Source organism: Microtus oregoni, unplaced genomic scaffold, assembly GCF_018167655.1.
Source record: "Microtus oregoni isolate MIOR12 unplaced genomic scaffold, Mior012 000014F_ref0000157, whole genome shotgun sequence".
Lineage (NCBI taxonomy): Eukaryota > Metazoa > Chordata > Mammalia > Rodentia > Cricetidae > Microtus > Microtus oregoni.
The window spans coordinates 39,320,068-39,346,959 of record NW_024543073.1 but is presented as its reverse complement, the minus strand read 5'-3'; the positions used below and the strand labels follow the sequence as shown (position 1 = coordinate 39,346,959).

Below are 26,892 nucleotides of genomic sequence, written 5' to 3'. Positions count from 1 at the left end.
CACCCACCTAAAGGCTGGCCTATCAAATGGGCCAAGGCAGTTTCTTTATTAGCCAATGACCTTCCTCCATCACTATATAAGCTTAAATAAGCTTAGGTTCAGTTATGGGTGGATGAGGACTGTCAGTTTGACCTAGCTGGCTAGAGTTCAGTTCTATATCCTTACTGAATTTATCTGTCTACATTATTCATCTGTCCCTATACAGTGTCTACTGAGCAACACAAGAAAAATGTGGAAAACTAAATGTAGACATAATTTTATTTGACATAGTATATACATGGTTAGATATTATATACATTGGTACATGACAGACGGCCATAGTAAAATTGGGATTGTACACTGATATTAGTTGTTATTTTCCTTTGGGACCTTTCTGTGCACATAAAAGCTTAAATACTTCAAGGACAGTCAAATCTAGGACACCTTTAGGGACGGGTAACTGTAAAGCTTGCTGCCCTCTCATTGCTTCTGGGCACCCATATGCACATGGTGCACATATGTATAAGCAGGCAATTACTTTTATATATAAAATAAAACAAATGAGAAAATAATTTACTTTTATATAATACCTATATATAGTGCAATTAGATACAAAAACCTTATATACATAATTCTACATACTTGCAAACAATCTCTAGAGAAAATCCCTATAATTCATTTGTCTAGATAGGATAATAAATAAAAATAAAAATATTTTTATTTCTCAGCTGCAAACAGTGAAAATGTACATGGACGATGATGAAGTCTAAGGTACTTGTTACATTAGAGATATTTAACTTTGCTCCATGCCGGCCATGAGGGACAGTGCTAGAGATTCCACTGTGGGAAGAAGAAGAAAAAAGGTTAAAAATTAATTCTAAATTTGTTTAAATGTTTAATTAAGGCAGTGAATTCAAAACTTAAAGTGTTTAAAGATCTATTATAGTTTTAATTAAAACCATCATTTGTTATTATAAATGGCACTTCCGAGTTTTAAATGTTGACTCATTTCACTGAAGCAGCACAACCCAGGAGAGCTCCTAATGCAGTATCGTATTCTAATCTATGGGCGAATATGAACAAATGCATAAATGTTACCGCCTAAGCAGGCAGTTCACAGCTCACATCTGGCTGTGTTTAGTAGTGTATTGCGGTCAGAGTACACACAAATGGAGAAGAGATTCAAAGTACATACGGTCTTTACTAAAAAAAAGGGGAGAGCATGGATGCAGACACCACTTAGTCTGTCTCCACAGCCTGAAGCCTCCTCAACCATTCTCAGAAATCGCTCAGCTCCCTCACACCCTAGATTCTGAACTGTAAAATCCACACTTCTTTGCAAGAAGACAGTCTTTTAAGTTCTGAAATTGCTAAGGGTCTGTATCTTACAGTGACTTTGCACGGCAGTCAGAAGTGAGAAACTGACTCTCCAAGTCCTACATTTCCATGTTAGGAACCCATGGGAATAAAAGGCACACAAACGATCAGGACCTTCAGGTTAGTGCCAGCCATCTGGTACTTACCCACCCCATCACAGTTCTGCAACACCAATTCAAACCATGGCTTTGTACTTCCCAGTTTTGAAATGGGAGAAGTGCAAACTCTCCATGGGACTAGTAACAGCTACTGACACACAGATTTAGTTACACTAAGGTCATGACACAGTGACTACATAGGATGGTGTACTCACAATGGGGAAAGGATCCTCTACAGACAGCCTTATTTAAAATGGTTACGAGGAACATGTGGCAGTTTTTAAAATCAGATTCCATTTTCTCTATAGACTCCATCCTAAGGAAGAAAGGAAATTTTGATTTATATTAAACTCAGTGAAACTAGTAATAGACAGGCTATATTATCAATGAAGTAATTTCTATAATCCTAAACCTAAAGATTATGAAATATGCAACATCATAGTATACATTAGTTTGCATTAGTTTTCACAGATAAGGTCTCATTATGTTGGCTAGGACTGACAGGAACTTAAAATCTTAATGCCTTAGCTCCCAGGCTTCTGGAACTCCATCCTGTCTTTCTTTAATATGAAAAGTCCTTAGGGGCTGTCACTTGCCTCATGTCTGATGCCCTGGGTGCTCTCCTGAGCCACATGAAACTGGGTGTGGTACGCTCTAGTCCCAAGCTCTCCAGAGGCAGAGGCAGGCTGGAGAGGGCTCAGCAGTTAAGAGCAGTAGTAGCTGCTCTTACAGAGGACCCAGGCTCTTCTCAGCACCCACATGTAATTGCAGGACTCTCTTCTGCCCTCACAGGCACAGCATGGAGACAGTGCTCAGACGTGCATATAGGCCAGACTCCCATACACATAAAGTAAAAGAAATAAACCTTCCAAAGTTCAAGATCACCCTCAGTTACACAGCAAATCTGAAACTAGCCTTGGCTACATGAGACAATGCCTCAAAAAATAAGTCCCTAGGAAAGATTCAGTTAAGATATAAAATCAACCATTTTCTGGTTAGCACTTAATTCTGAAGCCTTGACTAGAGATATTCCCTTTTCCTTTATTTAGTTCTGAATACATATTTTTACAAACAAATATTATTTATAAAGTAAAGCATACACTTAGGAATACACTCTTAAAATGTGAAATAATTAAGAGACCTTTAGAAAATGGTAAAGTACGTAGCACATAAGATGTTCCATTTTAACTATTTTTAGTGTGAAACTCACAGGCAGTAATTATGCTTAGTGTTACACAACTATCATATTTTAGGAATGTTTTGTCTATGTGCTTGTATTTGCCTGTGTGGGTGAACATGGGCATAAGTGTTCACGTGATGTGGTAATCAAAGGTTAACCACTGGTGTTATTCTTCAGCACTGTCTGGTTTGGTTATTTTTGTTTTTTCCTCCAGGACAGAGTTCCATTGTGTAGCCCTGGCCATCCTGGAACTGTCTCTGTAGACCAGGATGGCTTCAAATTCGGAGATTTGCCTGCCTGTCTCTGCCTCCTGAGTGCTAGGATTAAGGAAATGAGCCACCAACACCCAGTCTTATTTTTTAAAGAACTGTCTGAGTATTTCCTACATGATATGTTTTGATTAGCCCCGCCTCCACCTCCGACCTCCAGCTTTCCTGTTCTCCCAGCCCTTTCCTTTCCTAACTTTATGTACTCATTTTTAAACCACTTTAGTGGTATGTACATGCCACCTTGATTTTTGAGATGAGGTCTATCCCTGAACTGACAGCCAGCATGCCCTGGGATCTGTCTCTACCCTTCCATCACTAAGATTACAAGTGCACACAAGCACATTCTCCCTTCTTATGGGGATTCTGGGGGCTAAACTCAGGTTCTTATAGTTGCACACAGTATATATATTCAATGAGTGAGCTTGCAGCCCTTCTTAGGAAACAGTTTACAATACCCAGGGTCACATCAGGTCACGTTCATGGAAATATGTTCCCCTGACAGGTTAGCTTTTACTTTCATGTCATCAGTAGATATGACTTTGTCTTTTTAAATAGGGAAATAAGCAATATACACAGGAAAACACTTCATTCATAATATGCTCATATTGTACAGGGGTTTCCTCTAAACTGACACATTTCCTGGAATCAGTACCCTCCCAAAGCATGAGGGGAGATGCTAGGTCACATGTCTGGCAGAGTGGAAACTAGGAAGCTTTCTGCTGTCCCCTTCCACGTTACATTAGGTAAATAACTGCTGAGGAAGGAGGCTGCCCAGAGGAGGTGAGCGGAGGTTCTGTCAAGCTGCCTGCAGACCCTGCAGGAGCTCCAGGGAAGCTCTGATGAAGCATTACCCATGTCCTGGTGGGCTCTTCTAAGTAACCTTCATCCGTTATTAACCCTGTTAATATCCCCAGCGTGTACTCACTGTTCACCAAGTTGGACTTGGGTGCATCCATTACTGGTCTGTCATGCATTCCCTTTCTGGGGTGAGCAGGTGTGTGTGTGTGTGTGTGTGTCTCCCACACAACAACTCATCAACTATCTTTGTCAGTCACTTACCAAGAGCCAACAACTTTTCCTCAGCCTTACCACAGTATTTACTTAGAAGCAAATTTGATACATTAAAAAAAATTTTTTTCAATATGCATTGATGTTTTGCCTCCGTGTATATCAGTGTGAGGGTGTCAGGTGTCTCGGTACTGGGAATTGAACCTGGGTCCTTTGGAAAAACAGTCAGTGACCCCCCCCCCAACTACTGAGCCATGTCTGCAGTCCCACACTGAAACATGCAAACATCCGTCAACACTGGTGGGCAGAGTCGCTTTGTTACCCAGGCTAACCTTCACTCATTGGTGGGGGAGAATTGTCTGTATTCTGTCAATCATGTTTTAAACAAATGCTGATTGGCCAATGATGGAGGAAGGTCATTGGTTAAATAAAAAGAAACTGCTTGGCCCTCATTGGTTAGAAGATAGGTGGGAGGAGTAAACAGAACAGAACGCTGGGAGGAAGAGGAAGTGAGCTCAGACTCCACAGCTCTCCTCTCGGGAGTGGACGCCTCAGAGAGATGCCATGCTCCCAGCTCCCAGGCAGACACACGCGATGAAGCTCCGACCCAGGATGGACACAGGCTAGAATCTTCCCGGTAGGCGCACCTAGGGGCGCAACACAGATGATTAGAAATGGGCTAAATTAATATGTGAGAATTAGCCTAGAAGAGGCTAGATAGAAATGGGCCAAGCAGTAATTAAATGAATACAGTTTGTGTGTTGTTATTTTGGGCATAAGCTAGCCAGGCAGCCGGGGTGCTGGGGACGCAGCCCTGCCGCCCCTATTTACTACAGGCCAAGCAGGAAATATAGGCGGAAAAACCAGACAGAAAGTAGAAATGATGTAATGAGAACAGGAGAATTCTGGGAAGGAGGAAGTTGATTCCTCCCACTCCTGCCCAGACCACCGAAGCAGCAGCATGTCATCTGCCCCACTACAAAAAGGTACTGAGCCACATGGCTAACATAGATCAGAAAAATGGGTTAATCAAGATGTGAGAGTTAGCCAGTGAGAGGCTAGAGCTAATGGGCCAATCAGCTTTAAAACTTATAGAGACCTATGTGTGATTTTCTTTGGGGCTAAAGAATTGTGGGGAACCGGGTGGGACAAAAAACCCCAACAACAAGCAGGACAGGCCCGTCCATGTTACAACTCATGATCTTTCAGCCTCCACTTTCCAAGTAGGCTAAGACTTATGTCCCCCACACCAGCTCTGAGGTGCTGAAGTCCTCCCCACTGCTACTTTTGGCTGTCATTTGTTACAGAAATTTAGGAAGCATATGAAGTAGCCATTCTCTCACCTGCCTCAGTGTTACTGAGAAAAGGAGTTTTGTATACTCTGAGAGGACAGCACCAAGCAAGAAAAGCTTCTGTTTTCTCTTGCATTGCCAAGAATGGCACTCAGGGCATGGGCCACCCTGGACAAGTGCTTCACAAACAAGCTACATTCCCAGACCCTGATTTTCTTCTTGGGTGTACTACTACTGAACATGTCTGTGAGTAATGTGTGTGTATGCCATCGCATGCATGATGATATCAGGACACAACTTTAGGCAACAAGCTTTGTCTCTCCCTTTATATTCAGGCTGTCAGGCTTGTGTGGCAAATCCCTTTACCTATTGAGTCATCTCACCAGCTCGCGACTGATACCTTCACATATTTGTGTAAATATACTTCAGATAAGCCCAGGCACACAAACAAAACCTCCAGTCCATCAGACATGAACTTTTATTTCAGCAAAGTGAAATACCATCGCATATAATCCAAAAATGAGACAGAGGCTAAGCACTGAAATTTATATTCAAATTAACATATTAAGATAGCCGGGCTAGTAGTATAGCTCAGTGGTAAACCACTCACACAGCACACGAAGGTCCCGAGTTCAACTCCTAGCATAAAAACAGGACAAACTGGAGATGTTCCTGTGGTGTAGGAGGTCCTTCCTATCTATGTGTTGCTTTCATTGGTTAATTAATAAAGAAACTGTTTGGCCTGATAGGGCTGAACATAGGTAGGCATGATGGACAGAACTGAATTCTGAGAGGAAGAAAGCAGGGTCAGAGATTTCCACCATGCAGCCAATTGCCAGGTCAGACATGCTGAATCTTTCCCGGTAAGCCAAGACCTCATGGTGACATACAGATGATCAGAAATGGCTTGAATGAAGATGTGAGAGTTAGCTAATAAGAGCCAGAGTTTATGGGCCAAGCAGTAATTTAATTAATACAATTTCTGTGTGGTTATTTTGGGAGCTAACCTAGCCGGACGGTGGGACACAGCCCACTTCAGCCTACAACATTCCTGCCAGAATGGAAGAAAGACTCCTGGCCTCTTCCTGTATACTGACTTTAAGCCATTTGCCTTTCTATATTACACAGGTGAAAACACTCTATGAACACATACTGCCTTTTAGAGCCTACAGACATGGAGGTCTGGACAGCACCCGGCGCGACACCCACAACTCACTTTAAAATGTCTCAGCAAGTGTGAGGGGTTGGTCACCTCAGAAACTACTGTGGTTAGTCACACAGACTTTACACTTCTCCATACTTTTGGAGGTATCTATAATAAAATCAAGTCTTATACTCTAAGACTGTTTCCTCATTTTAATTAAAAGACCTCATTTTTTTTAAAAAAAACTGTTTTGCTTCTTATAAGAAAACTAACCTTATGCTATCTAGTTTAACTAAATAAATTCTAGTATTGGTTGCACATAGGATTCAATTTCACGCCTTATGCATGGTAGGCAAGCCAATGAACTATACTTCCATTCTTCAAATTAAAAACTTGAATTCTTAGTTACAAAAGTATGTGAACCATTACCAGGACTGGGTGTGGACTCTTCAAATGAAGCCTGTCAGAAGGGTGCTGACATGGTCACAATACAGGTCATCACACAGCACATACTTACTGCCAAGCTCCTAGGCCTGCTTGCTGAAATGGTCACAATATGGGTCATCACATAGCACACACTTACCGCCAAGCTCCTAGGCCTGCCTGCCAGCCTTCTGCGAACATGAGCGCCAAGTTCAGCACTTTTATGATGGCTTCTTTCACGAAGCTGACCTAAAGATCAATGTTTGAGACACAATATGGGCTTGGTGACTACATTTGGACAATGACACCGATATTTTCTCCTAACTTACATCACAGAAAAAGCACATCACAATGACTGTCTTTTATGTATAGAAAGGTACATGGGATTGTCAACCTGCATTCCAGAACGGCATGCGAGCTTTCACTCCTGAAAGCCATTTATATTCATCAGAGGCAGTGAGACACAAGTCCCAGTGGTTGTAAAACTATCAGTTCTACATATTCATAATGCATTAGTGCAAACCCACTGCCTAACTGCAGACTCAAGTTTTCAGTTCTGTACAGTTATGTTTTCTTTAATGTTACTGCTGGTAGTGGGCACACATCTGTAACCCTGTCCTTTCCCATGAGATGACTGCACAGGACAGCAGTTTTAGAATTCAAAATCCCACAGCAGGAAGATATGGCCCTTTTGCCCTACTGGTACACACCTGTTGTAATAGGAGCGGCGGGGCTGCGTCCCCAGCACCCCGGCCGCCTGCTAGCTTATACCCCAAAATAACAACACACAAACTGTATTCTTTTAAACACTGCTTGGCCCATTAACTCTACCCATTACAGGCTAATTCTCATATCCCAATCAACCCATCTCTAATAATCTGTGTAGCACCAGTCTTACTGGGAAAGATTCAGCATGTCTGACCTGGCGGCTTGCTTCATCGTGTCTGCCTGGGAGAGGGGAGCATGGCCTCTTTCTGAGGCATCTGCCCCAGAGAGGAGAGCTATCCAGTCTGAGCTCACTTCCTCTTCCTCCCAGCATTCTGTTCTGCCTACTCCACCCACCTAAGGGATAGCCTATCAAAATGGGCCAAGGCAGTTTGTTTATTACCAATGACCTTCCTCCATCACACACCTTTTCTCTCAGCAGACACCGATCATGGATGGTTGACAAATACCTGTAGTGAATTTTAATCAACTGATCTAAATCCTTGGCTTCCTCAACTTGATGCTGAAACTCCAGCCCTGTACTGTGGAGAATCTTGAAAGAGAAAGACAAGAGCGTAGTTAGCACTTACCCGTTTGTCCGTGTGTCCTGACTGCATGGCTAGCAAGCCCCAGGATTCTCTTGTCTCTGCCTCCTTCCTTAGGTGTGTGTAACCACACTTGGAAGTTTTTTTGTTTTTGCTTTTTTGAGACAGGGTTTCTCTGTATAGTCCTGGTACTCACTCTGTAGACCAGGCTGGCCTGAAACACAGAGATCTGCTTGCCTCTGCATCCCAAGTGGTGGAGTTAAAGGTGTGTGCCATCACTGCTAAGCCACAGCACTTTTTATGTAGGTACTGGGGGTTCAAGCTCAATCATAAATGCTTTTTTAGCAAGTACTCTACCAACTGAGCTACCTGCCCTTCCTGTCAGCCTCTTCTCTCTCAGTGCAGGAGGAAATAAGGAGACAGTTAAAAGCCAGGTGATGAGAGGGCAGAACAAACAGAGTCTGACAGACAGGATAGGACTGCTGACTGTAGGAGCTCGCTGCAGCTGTGGGGCTGACAGACGATCAAGCCTGTCAGCATTCTAGCAGAGTGGGAAGGGAGTCATGAGTTCCCATATCTGAGCAGCTGTGCACAGCTCATGGCTTTTGGGGGAGGGAGAGTCAAGATTTTTAGGAGTTTGGCTTGTAATAGGCCAAACATGCTGTCCATGGATGGTGCCGCCAACCAGGAATGCATGGACAGCACCAAGTGGAGTTCACGTGTTAAGTAAAACTAAACAGGGGGCTGGAGAGATGGCTCAGCGGTTAAGAGCATTGCCTGCTCTTCCAAAGGTCCTGAGTTCAATTCCCGGCAACCACATGGTGGCTCACAACCATCTGTAATGAGGTCTGGTGCCCTCTTCTGGCCTGCAGACATACACACAGACAGAATATTGTATACATAATAAGTAAATAAATAAATATTTAAAAAAAAGTAAAACTAAACAGGACACAAAGCTGTGTGGAAGTAGATCTGGGAGTAGTTCAAGGGAGGGACTGAGATACATATGACCAAATACATTGTATGAAATTCTCAAACAACAAAAACATTTATTGAAAAATATATTACCATCCACTGCCATGCTATTTTATGATGAAATTACATCTAGCTTTCATTTTTTTCAATCTCTAAGTGTTCTAATGGTTCTTCTGTAGTTAGAAAGACATCATCAGTGTTTTCTTTGAACTACTGCCTACATGGGACAAAAGAACCGAGGAGACGGACAGACACCAACCCTGGTCATGATGTAGTTGTGCAGGCTATTCACAAAGTGCATGAGCTTCACACGTAAAAGAAACATGCGATGGATCTGCTGCCTCAGTGACTCTTTCGGTGCTCCAAACTGGGAGAGTATATCTTGTTCACGTGGAGAGCCTTCTTTTGCTTGAGATCTTTCAGCAGTATTAGCCAGCTCTACAAAATGTTGAAAGAAGAAAATAGGCAGAAAAAGAATTAAGGGAAAGCCGCCATACGAAGCCTTACATGAAGAGATGAGCAATGCAGTATCAGCAGGGTGGGAACCTAAAGGGCACATTTGTGCCTTGGGAAGATAAAATACTAAATTTCAAGATGCTGTAGCTGTGGCTCGGTTGGTCGAGTGCTTGCCTAGCATGCTGAGGCTCTGGGTTCACTTACCAGCACCGAATAAACCAGCTATCCAAGCACTGAGTAGACAAAGGGAGGGCAGATAAATAATAATTAAATCCTTGCTATCACTGTTGAGATGCAAATTCCGTCAGACCCTTACACAACTTTTTGGATGTCAATTCCTAATAAGTTATTACATTTAAGATAAATCCTATGAGTTCCTGACCCTTTATTATTTTTGTGTAGGCAGGAGCAGATATTGTATGAGTGAATTGGTGTAGGAGGTTCTTCAGTATTTGTTGCTTTCATTGGTTAACCAATAAAGAACTGCTTGGCCTGATAGGGCAGAACTTAGATAGGCGGAGAAGACAGTACTGTATTCAGGGAGGAAGAAAGCAGCAGATTGAGCCAAGCCACCAGGAAGCTGCCAGGTCAGACATGCTGAATCTTTCCCGGTAAGCCATGACCTCGTGGTGACATACAAATTATCAGAAATGGGTTGAATCAAGATGTGAGAGTTAGCCAATAAGAAGCTTGAGCTTATGGGCCAAGCAGTAATTTAATTAATACAATTTCTATGTGATTATTTCGGGTGTAAGTTAGGGGGGCTGGATGGAACAAAGGGGCCCTACGCTCTTCAGAGCTGTGAATAAATGCTCTATGTGTTTGTGTGTATGCACTGGTGTCGGAAGTAGCTGCAGGCTATTTGAGACAGGTCCTCTGGAAGAGCAGCAAGCACTCCACTGGTGAGCTCCCCTCCATCCCACTTCATTCCTGTAGTAGGCTTGGTAAACCTGCTGCCATACTCCTGTGCCAGGCTGGTATTTGTTCACATATAGAAAAGATGAAAACCTATACAAAATTTTCCAGGACCAAAATCAAACTAGACTTAGTTAGTTTATTGAAATCAAATCTTACCACCAAACAGTAGAACATCCAGGCTGTATTTTGCCCATTTTATTTGCAATAGGAGAAGAAAGACCTGATTATAAATTTTTTGACATTCCACACTTATAACAATGTCCACAGGCCATGGGACCTACAAAAACAAAAATAAAATTTTACATGCACAACTTAGTCTCAATAAAAAAACAGTTTTTATAAAAAATAATTAGCGCTTACCTTGTAGCTCAGGGTAAGACCATCTAAGATATGAACGGGTAGTTTCTTCTTAGCTGTATCAACATTTTCAAACGATATAGATAAACTAAATGAAGAAGTTTCAGATTTAGTTTGTGATAATAAAATTCACATAAAGTTCATATAAGATGTTCTAACACTTTTCGTGGATTCATGGGCAGGGAGCATCCCTCAGGGGTACAACACATGGGTACTGTGACTGAGGTCCTGACAATAATAGTTCCACACAATAACCAATCCCCCTAGAACTTCCATTCAATATAAATATGCAGACAAACTTACATTTTCCAGCACCTCAGAACTAGAGTTTGGTTTTAGAAATGAATGGCAGTTGTTTTTGGTCCCCCTTATCTCTGCGCCCACTTCTTGAGACAGTGTCTCCTTGTAAAGCTCAAGTTTACCTCAAGTGTATGGCCATCCTCCTGCCTCAGCCTCCGGAACATTAGAATTACAAATATGAGCTGCTTCACCCAGCAATTTTGTTTTCGGAGACAAGGTCCTGGTATGTATCCAACCTGGAATGCAAAGACCTCCCTGCCTCAGCCTCCCAAATGTTTGAGTTACCCTGTCTGGATTCCAAGACAGTCTCTGACTGAATTGTAGGTTGCCTTGAGATCCCCATGACTCCCAACCTGTGTCATGCAAGATTATAGGTATGTGTGCACCAACATCCAATTAGTTTTAAAATAATGGGTTTTGTTATAAAAAAGATACTTGACAATGTTAGCCACTTAATTAGAATTAAAAACAGCTTGGGGATAGACTGGGAGCTTAATTCTCCTCAAAGTCAGGCTAAAAAGACTGAGCCTTAAGTTCAGGTGCTGGCAGAAGGGCTAGAACACTGGATCCTTGGTAAGTCTCCATGAGTCATGCACCATGGGGTCTGCATTTGCTCAGGTACTAGCACTGCTCTACCTGCACACCTGGACGGGTGTGAACACTGCTGTGCACTGCTCTACCTGTGCACCTGGACGGGTGTGAACTCTGCTGTGCACTGCTCTACCTGCGCACCTGGACGGGTATGAACTCTGCTGTGCACTGCTCTACCTGTGCACCTGGATGGGTGTGAACACTGCTGTGCACTGCTCTACCTGCACACCTAGACGGGTGTGAACACTGCTGTGCACTGCTCTACCTGCGCACCTGGACGGGTGTGAACACTGCTGTGCACTGCTCTACTTGTGCACCTGGACGGGTGTAAACACTGCTGTATACTGCTCTACCTGCACACCTGGACACTGCTGTGCACTGCTCTATCTGTGCACCTGGATAGGTTTGAATACTGCTTTCCCAAGAGAGAAAGCAACACAGAACAGAAATATCCACGTGCCAGTCAAGAAGGTGTTCTTTCCTCATGTGATTTCCAGGTCCTGTAGCGATCAATCTCGCTACTGTTACTGAGATACTAGCAGATGATAACCCTGATGCAGGTCATGGATGATTTAAAATAGGAAAGCCAGGGAAGAGGCAAAGGCAGTGTGTGAATAACAGCCAATGTATTCCATAGCACAGGAACTTGAGGAAACTACTGTAGTTTTCAGTGGTTTGCTCCATCGACATTCACTTAAGTGCTTACTATGCAGATGATGGAATCTGAGGTCAGCAGAGCTACTTGCATGGCACAGAAAACACAAGGTTTGCTAATGAGTAAACAGACTGACTGCTAGGCCATGAGAGGGTGAGCACACCACGGAAGAAGGCCTAGGAGTGAGGAATAGCAGCACACATTTGCACACCCCTGCAGTGTGAGATGCAGTGTAAGGCTGAACATGGTTTAAGCATGTAAGACAGGAGGCTGCGAAGGTGAAGTCAGACAGTGCAAAGCTTTCTCCATATGCTGTGAGGCCTCTGTAAGTAATGGCTACCATTCTGAGGGTCAAGTCCCTTGTGGTGGAGGTCTGCCAGAGAGGCTATGGATGGCTTCAAGGAGGGAGGGTTGGTGAAGGCTAGCAATAGGAAAGTAGAGGCCATCATCCCCAACAAGTCGGCAGGCAACTCTCCACCCACTCACCCTCTCACTGAGCAGTCCATATCAGCTGCCATTTTTTAAAAGATTTATTTATTAAGTATACAGTGTTCTGCCTGCATATGTCCCTGCAGAGGGCACCAGATCTCATTACTGATGGTTGAGATGGTTGTGAGTCACCATGTGGTTGCCAGGAATTGAACTCAGGACCTTTTTAAGTGCAGCCAGTGTCCTTAACCTCTGAGCGATCTTTCCAGCCCCCTCAGCTGCCAATTTAACTCACCCCTCCCCTTCTTCCATTTTTGGGGAGTGAGAGGGGCATATATGTACCATGTGTGCAATGTGTCTGTGTATTTGTGTGTGTCTATGTATATAGGTCAGAGGCTAATCACTTTTTACTCCAGTGAGGCAAGGCTCTCACTGACCCTGACCTTGACAGCCAGCTTGCCTTAAAGATTCTCTCCCTACCACCTGACACCTCCCAAGCGCTGGGATTACAGCTGGAACATCATGCCCATATGGCTATATCATGTGGGTGCTCCTCAGGCTTCTGCAGCAAGTCCTTTACCCACTGAACCACCCCCTTAGCCTCTTCTCTGTTTTGTTTGGAGATAAAAGCTGGCCTCAGATTCCCAGGCTCAAATGATCTCGTTTCAGACCTCAAGTACCCGGTACCACAGGAATTCCCAGCTTTGATTTTTTTTTTGTTTTGTTTTTCTTTTCTTTTCTTTCCTTCCTTCCTTTTTTTTTTTTTTTTTTTTTGAGACAGGGTTCCTCTGGGCAGCCCTGGTTATCCTGGAACTAGCTCTATAGACCAGGCTGGCCTTGAACTCAGAGTTCTGCCTGCCTTTGCCTGGAATTAAAGGCTTGTGCCATCTCTGCTTGGCTCAGCTTTGAGTTTCTAATCTGCAAAGTAATCTGTAGGGTTAAAGTGAAGATAAAATACATGTAGTGAAGTCTTCCATATGTGTGGCTTGATCTTTAGAAAGTGAGAGCTAATTTGGGAGAGTCTGGAAAGCTAGGAGGTGGGCTCAGCAGGAACAAGCAGTTCACTGACATGTCCTAAGGAGTATGTTATACTTGGTGCTGTTTCCTATCCTCCCCACTATGGTATTATTATTTTCCTTTGTCCAGGACAAAAATCGCTCTGCTTAGCTATATCCTCCCTGCCATGAAACACACAAGTCCTTCAATCTGTGAGTTGAAATAAACTACCCTGGACTTGCTTCTGTAAGGTATTTTGGTCACTGGTAATTTAGCTGATTTCTTGGCAAATGGTTCACTTTATACTTCTTAAAGTGAGAGGTGTCCCCATAGTTACCGTAAACTATCTTCAGGATAGCGCTGTCCTACCGCTTCTTGGAGCTGGACATTCAGAAGAGATACATTCTGCCAGGTTTCCTTTTCTCTTATTTTATCGAAAATTGAAGTATAGAAATCATACATGGTATCTCCACCTTCCATCAAGAAAAAATTCCTCATGGCCTGCAAATATTCCACCAACCTTGAAAAGAAAGACATGGAAGAGCACACACGTATATCTCTGCCTGGGCTGGTTATAAGAAAGCAAAGTGAGCAAATCTATAAGAAGTGTTCTTCTGTGGTCTTTGCTTCAGAAGCTCCTGACTCCAGGTTTCTGCCTTGACTTCCTTCCCAGAGGGATGAACTGTTGTTGTTATCTTATGTATATTTCATGTGCACTTGAACAACAGAAAACAGCATCACATGCTATTACACATGGTTGTGAGCCACTGTGTGGTTACTGGGAACTGAACTCAGGGTCTCTGGAAAAGCAACCAGGGCTCTTAACCGCTGAGCCATCTCTCCAGCCCCCTCAATGATGAATTCTAAGTGTAAGCCAAATAAATCCTGTCCTCCCTAGTCGCTTCTGGTCACTGTTTTTATCACAGCAAGAGAAAGCAAATGAGGACACTTAATCTTATGAGCTTTATGGAGATTGCACATGAACAAGAGTAAGTCAGAGTTAGAGCTAGTCATCTACTAGAAGTAGGTTTATGTTTTCCTCCAGAGAGGACAGTTTATGCATATGTTTTGAGGGTTTCTTTTATTCTTCTGGTGTGTCTCTTGACACAGATTCTCACATAATGAATTAGTTACAATATATTTAAACCTTGATGGCTAACTGTTCTTTGAAAAGGAAGACTGTTAACTGCATCTCCATCCTCTAATTGAAATAGACTTTAACGCTCAATCTAATACTTGACTCTCAGTACCAAAAACAAACAGACACAAAACCAAAAAGAAAGATAGAAAGGAAATATAAGGGAAGCAGAGGGAAAACATCCACTAGTTATTAACAACTGATCACTTCCAGAGCTAAATTACTTCTTTTTACCTGAAATCTCTTTTTAAGGTTTGCATGAGGTTTCCACAGCAATGCTGATACTGTCTCTCAATGTGAGGGTAGAGGCAAGACCTTAGCGTTAATTCAAAAGTCTGGCACGTCACAGACTCTGATGATCTATCCACGCAAATGTCACCACCAGCAAACTTCTCATGAAAGTCGCTCTGCTCCAAATACAACCTTCAATATTAAAACATTAATGAGCATTGATTGTGTGAGCTGCTGTTGACAGAATTCTAATAAACCAAACCTAGAGCCCCATTTTCGCCTTTAGCTTTAGATTATCAGTTATTACAGGACGAAATCTTTCTCCCAGCACATCCTTTCTGGGTCAGTGCTGGATTAGCCCTTCCGATAGTGCTATGCCGTGAATGGTGATCAGACATGAAGTCATTCCACTGGAGTTAGTCCTAGAAGGATTCTAAGGCCCTTTTTGTGTAATACAGGAGACAGTGCGGAGCCTGTCCAGACATTTGGCAGCATGTTCTAGGTGAGCTACGATATTCTTAGGGGCAGGGTACAGAGATGTCAGCTGGGTGACATCTGTACACGTCCATTAACGAGGACTACACAGCTGGCACAGGTGAACACATCGTCTAGCACCCATCTGTTAGCAATGAAAAGGGTTTGTTTCTGAGACACAAAGACCCAGCTGGCAGAAATAATGACAACCACTCACTCTGCACTAATCAAAGCTTATCTCAGTCCCTGCAAGCACGGTATGCATGTATCACCTCGCAAAGTTGATGGCCAGCAGTGGGTCGTGAGCATCGTCTAGCTCCAGATGCCTTTCAGCAATGGACTGCATCTTTATTAGGTTCTCTTTGGTAGTCTGCTGTTCCATAAGAATGTGTGGAGTGGAATCTTCTCCATGTTGAAGACGCAACTGTATAGATTCCAGAAAGAGGGTATATAAGCTTTTTCTTTCTGCATCTGAAATACAAACACATATGATGGATTTTGTTCTCAAAAGCAGTCTAGGTATGTCTCAAGGCTGGAGGGATGAGCGCTCAGTGCTCCCACTGCTCCTGCAGAGGGTCAGTTTGGTTCCCGGTGACAACATCAGAATGCTCACAAAAGCATCTGCCAGCCTCGCCTGTCCTCCCGCACCACCCTTACTCACATACGCTCACACACACATATAAAGCTGGGGGTGGAGATGAGAAGAGACTCAGGGGCTAAGAAAGCATATTGCTCCTGCAAAGGACCGGAGTCTGGTTCCCAGCACCTGCTTCAAGTGGCTCACACTGCCTGTGACTCCAGCTTCAGGAAATCCAATGCCCAATCTGGCCTTCACATACATACATGTCATACAAAATACAAATCCACACACACACAAAGTCAATGTTATAAAGAGCTTAAAAGAAGAAGTTTGTGGCATAAGAACACACAGGAGGAACAATGGAACTGAATAGAAGATCCAGATATCAATCCATACATCTTCGAAAACCTGATTTTTGACCCAGAAGCAAAAGAATATCAAATGGAAAAAACAAAGCATATTTAACAAGTGGTGCTGGCATAACTGGATATCAACATGTAGAAGAATGAAAATAGAGCCATATCTATTACCATGCATAAAACTCAAATCCAAATGGATCAAAGACCTCAACATAAAGCCACACTGAACATTAAAGAAGAGAAAATGGGAAGTACACTTGAACACATTGGCACAGGAGACCACTTCCTAAATATAATTACAGTAGCACAGACACTGAGAAAAACAATTAATAAATGGAACCTCCTGAAACTGAAAAGCTTCTGTAAAGCAAATGACATGGTCAACAAGACAAAACGACAGCCAACAGAATGGGAAAAGATCTCCACTAACCCCACATCAGACAGAGGTCTGATCTCCAAAATATACAAAGAACTCAAGAAATTGGACACCAAAAGAACACATAATCCAATAAAAAAAAAATGGAGTATAGACCTAAACAGAAAATTCTCAACAGAGGAATCTAAAATGAATGAAAGACACTTAAGGAAATGTTCAACATCCTTAGTCATCAGAGAAATGCAAATCAAAACAACTCTGAGATTCCATCTTACACCTGAAAGAATGGCCAAGGTCAAAACACTGATGACAACTTATGCTGGAGAGGTTGTGGGGAAAGAGAACACTTCTGCATTGCTGGTGGGAGTGGAAACTGGTACAGCCCCTTTGGACGTCAGTGTGGCGATTTCTCAGAAAATTAGGAAACAACCTTCCTCAAGACCCAGTAATACCACTTTTGGGTATATATCCAAAGGATGCTCAATCGTGCCACAAGGACATGTGCTCAACTATGTTCATAGCAGCATTGTTTGTCATAGCCAGAACCTGGAAACAACCTAAATGCCCCTTGACTGAAGAATGGATAAGGAAAATGTGGTACATTTACACAATGGATGAGTACTACACAGCAGAAAAAAAAAATCTTAAATTTTGCAGGAAAATGGATGGAGATAGAAAACATTATTTTGAGTGAGGTAACCCAGACACAGAAAGACAATTATCACATGTATTCACTCATAAATGGTTTTAAAAGATAAAGCAAAGCAAACCAGCCCACAAATCACAATCCCAGAGAACTTAGACAACAATGAGGACACTAAGAGAGACTTACATAGATCTAATCTACATGGGAAGTAGAAAAAGACAAGATATCATGAGTAAATTGGGAGCATGGGGACCTTGGGAGAGGATTGAAAGGGAAAGGGGAAAGGCAGGGAGGGGAGCCGAGAAAAATGCAGAGCTCACATCCAGTACCAGGTAAGTGTGTGCCCGCCCATTACCCTGGAAACGGAGTACAGGCACCCTCCAATCCCCTAAACTTTCTGGCCATTCAGTGGGGCTTCTCCCGGGCTTCTGGCTTTCTCTATTTATCCCATCCATCTTGCCCCCAAGCATTCCTTTCCATCCGTGGGGTCCTTAGATCCACACCACCACAGCCTACTTCAGGGAGGAGTAGATCTGAGAGCCAACTCCAGGGCTGAGGGGACTTAAGAGAGGGCAGAACAAGATAAACCCCCAAGTATACAGTTGGCCACAGCAAAGATTGGACCAAATCACCAAGACTCTCCTGACCGCAGCTGAAGGAAGGGATTGGCAGGTGCCAATGCAAGAATTCCTCCAACAACCTGAAAAGCAACATGATAACACCAGAATCAAGAGATCATACAACAGGAAGACTTGAACACCACAATTCAGAAGTAGTAGAAGCAATCAGCTTTAAATGTAACATTATGAAAGTGATAGGGACCATTAAACAGGATGTGAAAAACTCCATTAAAGAAATGGATGAGAAGACTAATTAAAAAGTTAGAAGAAATGAATAAATCCCTCAAAGATACCCAAGAAAACCAAGAAAAAGCAATCAAACAAGTAAAGGAAGCAGTTCAAGACTTGAAAACTGAAATGCAGGCAAAGAAAAAAACACAAACCGAAGGAAGGCTGGATATGGAAAATCTGGGTAAATGAACAGGAACAACAGAATACAAGAGATAGAAGAAAGAATCTCAGACACAGAAGATACTATAGAGGAAATAAACTCATTGACCAAAGAAAACAGCAAATATAACAAATTCTTAACACAAAACATCCAGGAAATCTGGGAAACCATGAAAAAGACTAAACTTAAGAATAATAGGGGTAGAAGAAGGAGAAGAATTACAGCTCAAAGGCCCAGAAACTATATTCAACAAAATTATAGAAGAAAACTTTCCCAACTGAAAGAAGGATATTCCTATGAAGGTACAAGAAGCATATGGAACACCAAATAGACTGGATCAAAAAAAAAAAAAACCCTCACTATATAATAATCAAAACACAAAACATACAGAACAAAGAAAGAATTTTCAAGAGCTGCAAAAGAAAAAGGTCAGTAACATATAAAGGTAAACCTATCACAATAACACCTGACTTCTCTAGGGAAACCATGAAAGCCAGAAGGTCTTGGATAAATGTGCTGCAGACTCTAAAAGACCATGAATACAAGCCCAGACTGCTATACCCAGCAAAGCTTTCTTTTACTATCGATGGAGAAAAAAAAAGATATTCCAGGATAAAAACATTTAAACAATATGTAGCCACAAACCCAGCCTTATAGAAAGTACTAGAAGGAAAACCACAATCCAAGGAAGCCAACAATACCCATAATAACACAGACATCTAACAACCCTCTAACAGCACAACTCAAAGAAGGGAAACACACAAACTCTACAACCAAAAAAAAAAAAAAAAACAACCAGAGTTAACAACCAACCACTGGTCATTATTATCACTTAATTATCAATGGACTCAATTCACCTATAAAAAGGCACAGGTTAAGAGAATGGATATGAAAACAGGATCCAACATTCTGCTGTTTACAAGAAGCACACCTCAACCACAAAGACAGACATTATCTCAGAGTAAAGGGTTGAAAAAAAAATTTCCAATCAAATGGATCTAAGAAACAAGCAGTTGTGGCTATCCTAATATCTAACAAAATTGATTTCAAACTAAAATCAATCAGAAGAGATGGAGATGGACACTATACTCATAAAAGGAACAATTCATCAGGATGAAGTCTCAATCCTGAATATCTATGCCCCTAATATAAAAGCACCCATACATGTAAAAGAAACATTACTAGAACTCAAAGCACACATCAAACTCCACACACTAATAGTAGGAGATTTCAACACTCCACTCTCACCAATGGACAGGTCAATCAGACAGAAACCTAACAGAGAAATAAGAACAAATGGACTTAACAGACATCTATAGAACATTCCACCCAAATAGGAAAGAATATACCTTCTTCTCAGCATCTCATGGAACCATCTCAAAAATTGATCACATAATCGGTAACAAAGCAAACATCCATAGATACAAAAACAAAAAAATTGGAGTAACCACCTGTGTCTTATCGGATCACTATGGAATAAAGTTAGAATTTAACAACAATTCTACCCCCAGAAAGCCTACAAACTCATGGAAACTGAACAGTCAACTACTGAACCACCCCTGGGTCAAGGAAGAAATAAAGGAAGAAATTAAAGTCTTCTTTGAATTCAATGAAAATAAAGACACAACATACTCAAACCTATGGGACACTATGAAAGCAGTGCTAAGAGGAAAGTTCATATCACTAAGTGCCCACATAAAGAAAATGGAGAAAGCACACATTAGAGACTTAACAGCACGCCTGAAATCTCTAGAAAAAAAAAAAAAAGAAGCAGACTTACCCAGGAGGAGAAGAAGACTGGAAATACTCAAACTGAGGACTTAAATCAACAAAATAGAAACAAAGAAAACAATCCAAAGAATCAATGAAACAAAGACCTGGTTCTTTGAGAAAATCTACAAGATTGACACACCCCTATCCAAACTAATCAAAAGGCAGAGAGAACACACAAATTAACAAGATCAGAAATGAAAAAGGGGACATAACAACAGACACTGAAGAAATTCAGAGAATCATTAGGTCTTACTACAAAAGCCTGTATGCCACAAAGTTGAAAAATGTAAAAGAAATGGACATTTTTTTTTGGATAAGTACCATAAACCAAAATTAAATTGTTGGACTCTAGCGTCCAAACACGGAGAAGGAGTCGCCTCCAGAGACCACACACCACAGCCGATGCAAAAGCATGAGGATTTTATTAATTCTGTCATGACAGGGTCCCCCAGCATTCGGGAAGCAGAGGGACCTCGAATAGCTGGTACAGTCTACTTTTAAAGGGGCCACAGAAGCAAGGGGGGTTGTTCTTTGTCTATTCTGATTGGCTTATTTGAAAGGGCTATTACCAATAATTGACTGGAGAGCTGTTGCCAGATCAGATGAGGTAAAAGGTCATTTTGACCCCGTTTCCCAGGGGACCGAACCAAAACATACGTATATGGGTAATTGTTCAGGAACTGAGTACGTGCTAGTGTAGCTGTTAGGTACTTGGTTCCCAGGGGAGGAGGGGAAGCACTATGGCACAGAGGCTGAGAGGATTCAGAATTGTCAAAAATGGCTTCAGGATTGTCTTAAAGTCTTACAAAATCAAGACCACGTGAACAATTTAAACAGACCTACAGGTCATGAGGAAATAGAAGCTCTCATAAAAAAACTCCCAAATAGCCGGGTGGTGGTGGCGCACGCCTTTAATCCCAGCACTTGGGAGGCAGAAGCAGGCGGATCTCTGTGAGTTCAAGACCAGCCTGGTCTACAAGAGCTAGTTCTAGGACAGGCTCCAAAACCACAGAGAAACCCTGTCTCAAAAAAACCACAAAAAAATAAATAAATAAAAATAAACAAACAAACAAACAAAAAAACCAAAAAACTTCCCAACCAAAAAAAGCCCAGGACCTGATGGTTTTAATGCAGAATTCTACCAGAACTTCCAAGAAGAGCTGATATCTATACTCCTTAATGTGTTTCAAATAATAGAAACAGAAGAGTCATTGCCAAATTCTTTTTATGAAGCTACAGTTACCCTGATACCAAAACCACAAAGACTCAACCAAGAAAGAAAATTAAAGACCAATCTCACTTATGAAAATGGATGCAAAATTCTCAGTGAAATGCTGGCAAACCAAATCCAAGAACACAACAACAACAACAAAATATCCATTATGATGAAGTAGGCTTCATCACAGAGACGCAGGGCTGTTTCAACATATGAACAACTATCAATGTAATCCATCATATAAATAAAATGAAAGAAAAAAACCATATCATCATTTCATTAAATGCCAAAAAAAAAAAACCTTGAAATAATTCAACACCCCTTTATTATAAAGGCATTGGAGGGATTAGGGATACAAGGATCATATCTACATATAATAAAAGCAATATACAGCAAACCAGCAGCTAATATCAAATTAAATGGAGAGAAACTCAAAGCCATTCCACTAAAATCAGGAACAAGACAAGGCTGTCCACTCTCTCCATATCTCTGCAACATAGTGCTTGAAGTTCTAGCAATAGCAATAAGACAACATAAGGAGATCAAGGGGGATTCGAATTGGAAAGGAAGAAGTCAAACTTTCATTATTTGCAGATGACATGATATTGTACATCAGTGACCCCAAAAACTCTACCAAAGAACTCCTACAGCTGATAAACACATTCAGTGATGTGGCAGGATACAAGATCAACTAAAAAAAAATCGGTAACCCACCTATACACAAAGGATAAAGAAGCAGAGAGGGAAATGAGGGAAACTTCACCTTTCATGATAGCCACAAATAATATAAAGTATATTGGGGTAATACTAACCAAGGAAGTGAAAGCATCTTCAACAAATGGTGCTGGCATAACTGGATGTCAACCTGTAGAAGAATGAAAATAAATCCCTATCTATCACCATGCACAAAACTCAAGTCCAAATGGATTAAAGACCTCAATATAAATCTGACCACACTGAACCTCATAGAAGAGGACGTGGGAAGTAGACTGCAACATATGGGCAGCGAGACAACCTCCTATGTATAACCCCAGCAGCACAGACAATTAAGAACAACAAGGAATAAATGGGACCTCCTGGAACTGAGAAGCTTCTGTAAAGCAAAGGACACTGTCATTTGTCAAAAAGACATCCTGTTGAATGGGAGATCTTCACCAACTCCACATAGGACAAAGGTCTGATCTCCAAAATACATAAAGAACTCAAGAAACTAGACATTAAAAATTTAAATAACCCAATTAAAAAAAATAGGGTACTGAACTGAACAGAGAATTCTTAACAGAAGAAGTTCAAATGGCCAAAAAATACTTAAGGTTATGTTCAACTTCCTTAGTGATCAGGAAAATGCAAATCAAAACAATTTTGAGATACCATGTTACACCTGTCAGAATGGCTAAAATCAAAAACACCAATGATAGCCTTTGCTGGAGAGGTTGCTAGGGGGAATGTAAACTTGTGCAACCACTTTGGAAATCATTGTGGCAGTTTCTCAGGAAATTGGGAGTCAACCTACCTCAGGATCCAGCAATACCACACTTGGAAATATAACCAAGAGATGCCCAACGATACTACAAAAGCATTTGTTCAACTATGTTCATAGCAGCATTATTTGTAACGGCCAGAACCTGGAAACAACCTAGATGCCCCTCAATGGAAGAATGGATAAAGAAAGTGTGAAATATATACATATTAGAGTACTACTCAGCGGTAAAAAACAATGACATCTTGAATTTTGCATGCAAATGGATGGAAATAGAAAACACTATCCTGAGTGAGATAACCCAGACCCAAAAAGATGAATATGGTATGTACTAACTCATTAGTGGACTCTAGCCATAAACAAAGGACATTGGGCTATAGTTCACAAGCCTAGAGAAGCCAAATACCAAGGTGAGCCCAAAGAAAAACATATAGATCCCCCTGGAAACTGGAAGCACACAAGAACGCTGGGCAAAAGTTGGTAGCATAAGGGTGGGAGTAGGGCTAGGGGTGGGGTTAGGGGAAGGGAAGAGGCAGGGAGAGAGAAGTGAGAAGGGAACGATTGGGGAGAGCTTGAGGGAGTGGGAGGGCTGAGATGGAGGAAGGGCAGATGTAGGAGCAGGGAAGAAGATATCTACATTAAGGGAGCCATTTTAGGGTTGGTAAGAGACTTGGCTCTAGAGGGGATCCCAAGTGTCCACGGGGATGTCCCCAGCTAGGTCCTTGGGCAGCAGAAGAGAGGGAGCCTGAACTAGCCTTGCCCCATAATCACACTGATGATTATCTCGAGTATCACCATAGAATCTTCATTCAGCGATGGATGGAGATAGAGACAGAGACCCACATCAGAGCAATGGACTGAGCTCCCAAGGTCCAGCTGAAGAGCAGAAGGAGGGAGAAGATGAGCAAGGAAGTCAGGACCAATCGTGAGGGGCTGGTCCACTCACTAAGACAGTGTGCCTGATCTAATGGGAGCTCCCCAAATCCAGCTGGACTGGGACTAAACAAGCATGTGATCAAACCAGTCTCTCTGAATGTGGCTGACAAGGGGGGCTGAGTGAGAAGCCATTGATAAAAGCACTGGGACTTGTTTCTCCTGCATGTACTGGAATTTTGGGACACTAGTCTATTTGGATGCACACCTTCCTAGGCCTGGATGGAGGGGGGAGGGCCTTGGACTTCCCAAAGGGCAGGGTACCCCGCCCTCTGTTAAGGCTGGAGTGGGAGGGAGGAGGAGGAGTGGGAAGTGAATGGGAGGAGGGGAGGAAGTGGAAATTTTTGAATGGAAAAATAAAAAAATATATATTCTATTAAAAAATGGAGATATGTATTTACATAGTTCATATTTATATTTCTCAGAATCTAAAACCCCTTTTAGACTAAATAAATTTTCATGTTTTAAGCTACTACAAATATATAAAAATCCCTAAGTAGCTTTTTGTTTAATATAGTCATGAGACAATGATGTTCTCATATGCAGAAAATATTTCGCTTTAATTCTGTATGTCAGTTTCTCACTGCCTTCCAGGAAAGTGATTTTTTTAAAATTATTTTATTTTTTGAGAGAGTATAAGAGCCAGAGGATTAGAAGAATTTTATAATCTTCTCCTAATATATTTAACAATTATTAAAGTTTTTAGAAAACCAATAAAATTTAATAAAAACCTACGTTTCTTTCACGAAGATGAGACTTGAATAAATAGTCTAGTACTTGAACAAGAATAATTTTGTATTTTTATTTGTTCCATGAAGATTTCAATATGTTTTAGAAATTATTGTCAAAATGAAGAAGAAACATTCTTAATAAATTTAGTAAAAAACTATAAATATACCTTTGTCTATAAAAAATTTAATCTTCACCTCATAGCCTCATGGGTTTCCTCATAAGAAAAATTTTGGCATTTTTCTCTTGCATATATTTCTTCATATGCATAATTTTTATTTCTCACATCTAACTGAGAATATAAGTATTTTATATAATTGTTTATAAGGAAGTAAATTATGTATGGATACTGATCAAATTATTTAATGATTAAAAGGCATCTATTGAAAATAAAATTTTTTATAACTTAAAAAAATGTCGAGCTCAGTAAAAAAAAAAAAAAAAAAAGTGGAGGGCAACAAGTCAAGCTAAGACCTGGCATTAACTAAAAAAATAAAGAAGGAATTTCGTATCTGTAGAGCCTGAGAGTTTTCCCTCATCCGTGAAAGTCTATCACTGGTTTGTTTCACTTTTATCTTTACAGTACAGCCAAACCACTTTTCAGTCTCAGTTAAACTGAAACATTTCTCATCACCTATCCTGCTATAAAAGCTAATTTTAATCTGAACAGGATAATACTTGAAGAAAAGTACTTAAACTTAAATTACTACCATACTGTTTAAGGAAGACTTACTGGAGTGAATATAATTTGAAAAAAAAAAAATACTCCTAGCACTGGCCCAGTGAAACTCATTATACTTTATTAGTTAGTTAAAAAGGAAATCTTTCACAAAGCAAAAATATATAAGATAGATATGGCAAAAATAAGATAGAGCACTGCGTTGATTAAAAACAATGTGGACCCCATTCAAGATTTTTCAGCCAGCTTCTAAAGCTTTAAATTACTTAAATTGTATTTTTACAACAGTTAAAAAAAATCCTTCGAAGTCTGAGCATTGCATGAACTGAATTACCAAATTCAGACTTGCCAGGGCCCATCTAAAAGCAAAATTGTACCACACTGAAAATGCCAGAGGCGCTGGTTCCACTATCAGATACTGGCTCTATCTTGGGCCAAAATGACAAACAGTGGGACCATGGCCAACTTACTATGAACCACAGCCAGTGTGTGCCAGAGGACAAGGACAAGGTCATTAGGAAGACTGGGGCCGCTGGAGAGTTAACAGCTTATTGGCTAAAGTACTTGTTCTAACAGAGGATCCAGGCTCAATTTCTAACACCCTCATAGCAACTTACAAATTCAGGGAACCCAAGACCCATTTCTGACCTCTCAGGGCACCAGGCATACATGTAGTACACAGACATATTAGCAAGCAAAACACTCATACACATAAAACAAAGAGCAGAGGCCACCACCACCAGGGACAAGCTGCATTTCTGTGTGGCCTGTGCCACCCATAGCTAGGTGGTCAGGAAACTGTCTCATGAAGCCCTAGAGAAGAAAACACTCCATGATTTAAACTACTGGTGCTGCCCCATGACCTCCACTCAAAGCCCATGGAGCCATAGGACAGAAGAACAGAACAAATAAAATCAAATGGAAATTATATTCGCAAGAACAAAAAGAAACGGCAGAGAATTCAATCATGGCGACACAGATTACCATTGCTGCTGGTCATTCAACTGAATGGCAAGGCCCCACTGCTGAAGACAGCACAGACTTTGCATGTGGATATATTGAAACCAATCTCAAACTAGCTGTTATGGCAGCAGGAGGGGTCGTCCAGGGTGCTGGGGAAAACAAGCTATGCAACATGCACAGGGGCACAACAGTGGCATGAAGTCTGTGTGGCCAGCTGCCTTTGGGTGATCTGAGGCCTGCTCCACAGGAAGCCATTCATGCTGGCACTGTAAACCTGGTCAGAGACCCGCAGGCCCAATCAGGAACTACCATTTGTTTTGCTAAACAGCTATGCTGTCAAAGTGCCTTGTAAACATTTTTGTTTATACTCATATGCCTTGGTTAGGGTTTCTACTGCTGTGTTAAATACCATGACCAGAACTTGGAAACAAAAGGGTTTATTTAGGTTATAGCTGTAGTCCATCATGAAGGGGGCTCAAGGCAGGAACTGAAGCAGAAGCTATGGCGGAATGCTGCTCACTGGTTTGTTCCCCATGGCTTCCTCAGTCAGCATTCTTCCACAACTCAGGACCATGTGTGCTCTGTGTCAATCATTAATGATAATAAT

At 41.5% G+C, this 26,892-nt stretch overlaps 1 protein-coding gene across 3 annotated transcripts in view; it reads right to left on the bottom strand.

Annotated features, from left to right (window-relative positions):
* Nucleotides 1-681: 681 nt before the first annotated feature.
* LOC121455795 (gamma-tubulin complex component 5) overlaps nt 682-26,892 on the bottom strand; it is a 47,858-nt gene continuing 21,647 nt past the window's right edge. For 2 of the 3 annotated variants that reach the window (XM_041663480.1, XM_041663481.1), the window contains exons 14-23: nt 15,813-16,011; nt 15,070-15,258; nt 14,035-14,217; nt 10,730-10,814; nt 10,526-10,646; nt 9,255-9,433; nt 7,903-8,028; nt 6,931-7,019; nt 1,670-1,770; nt 682-819 (exon numbers count right to left, since the gene is read on the bottom strand). In XM_041663480.1, coding sequence (XP_041519414.1) covers nt 773-819; nt 1,670-1,770; nt 6,931-7,019; nt 7,903-8,028; nt 9,255-9,433; nt 10,526-10,646; nt 10,730-10,814; nt 14,035-14,217; nt 15,070-15,258; nt 15,813-16,011 — 1,319 coding nt within the window. In that variant the 3' untranslated portion in view covers nt 682-772. Of the gene's footprint in view, nt 820-1,669; nt 1,771-6,930; nt 7,020-7,902; nt 8,029-9,254; nt 9,434-10,525; nt 10,647-10,729; nt 10,815-14,034; nt 14,218-15,069; nt 15,259-15,812; nt 16,012-26,892 lie in introns of those variants that run through there. The other variant, XR_005975544.1, reaches the window with a different exon arrangement.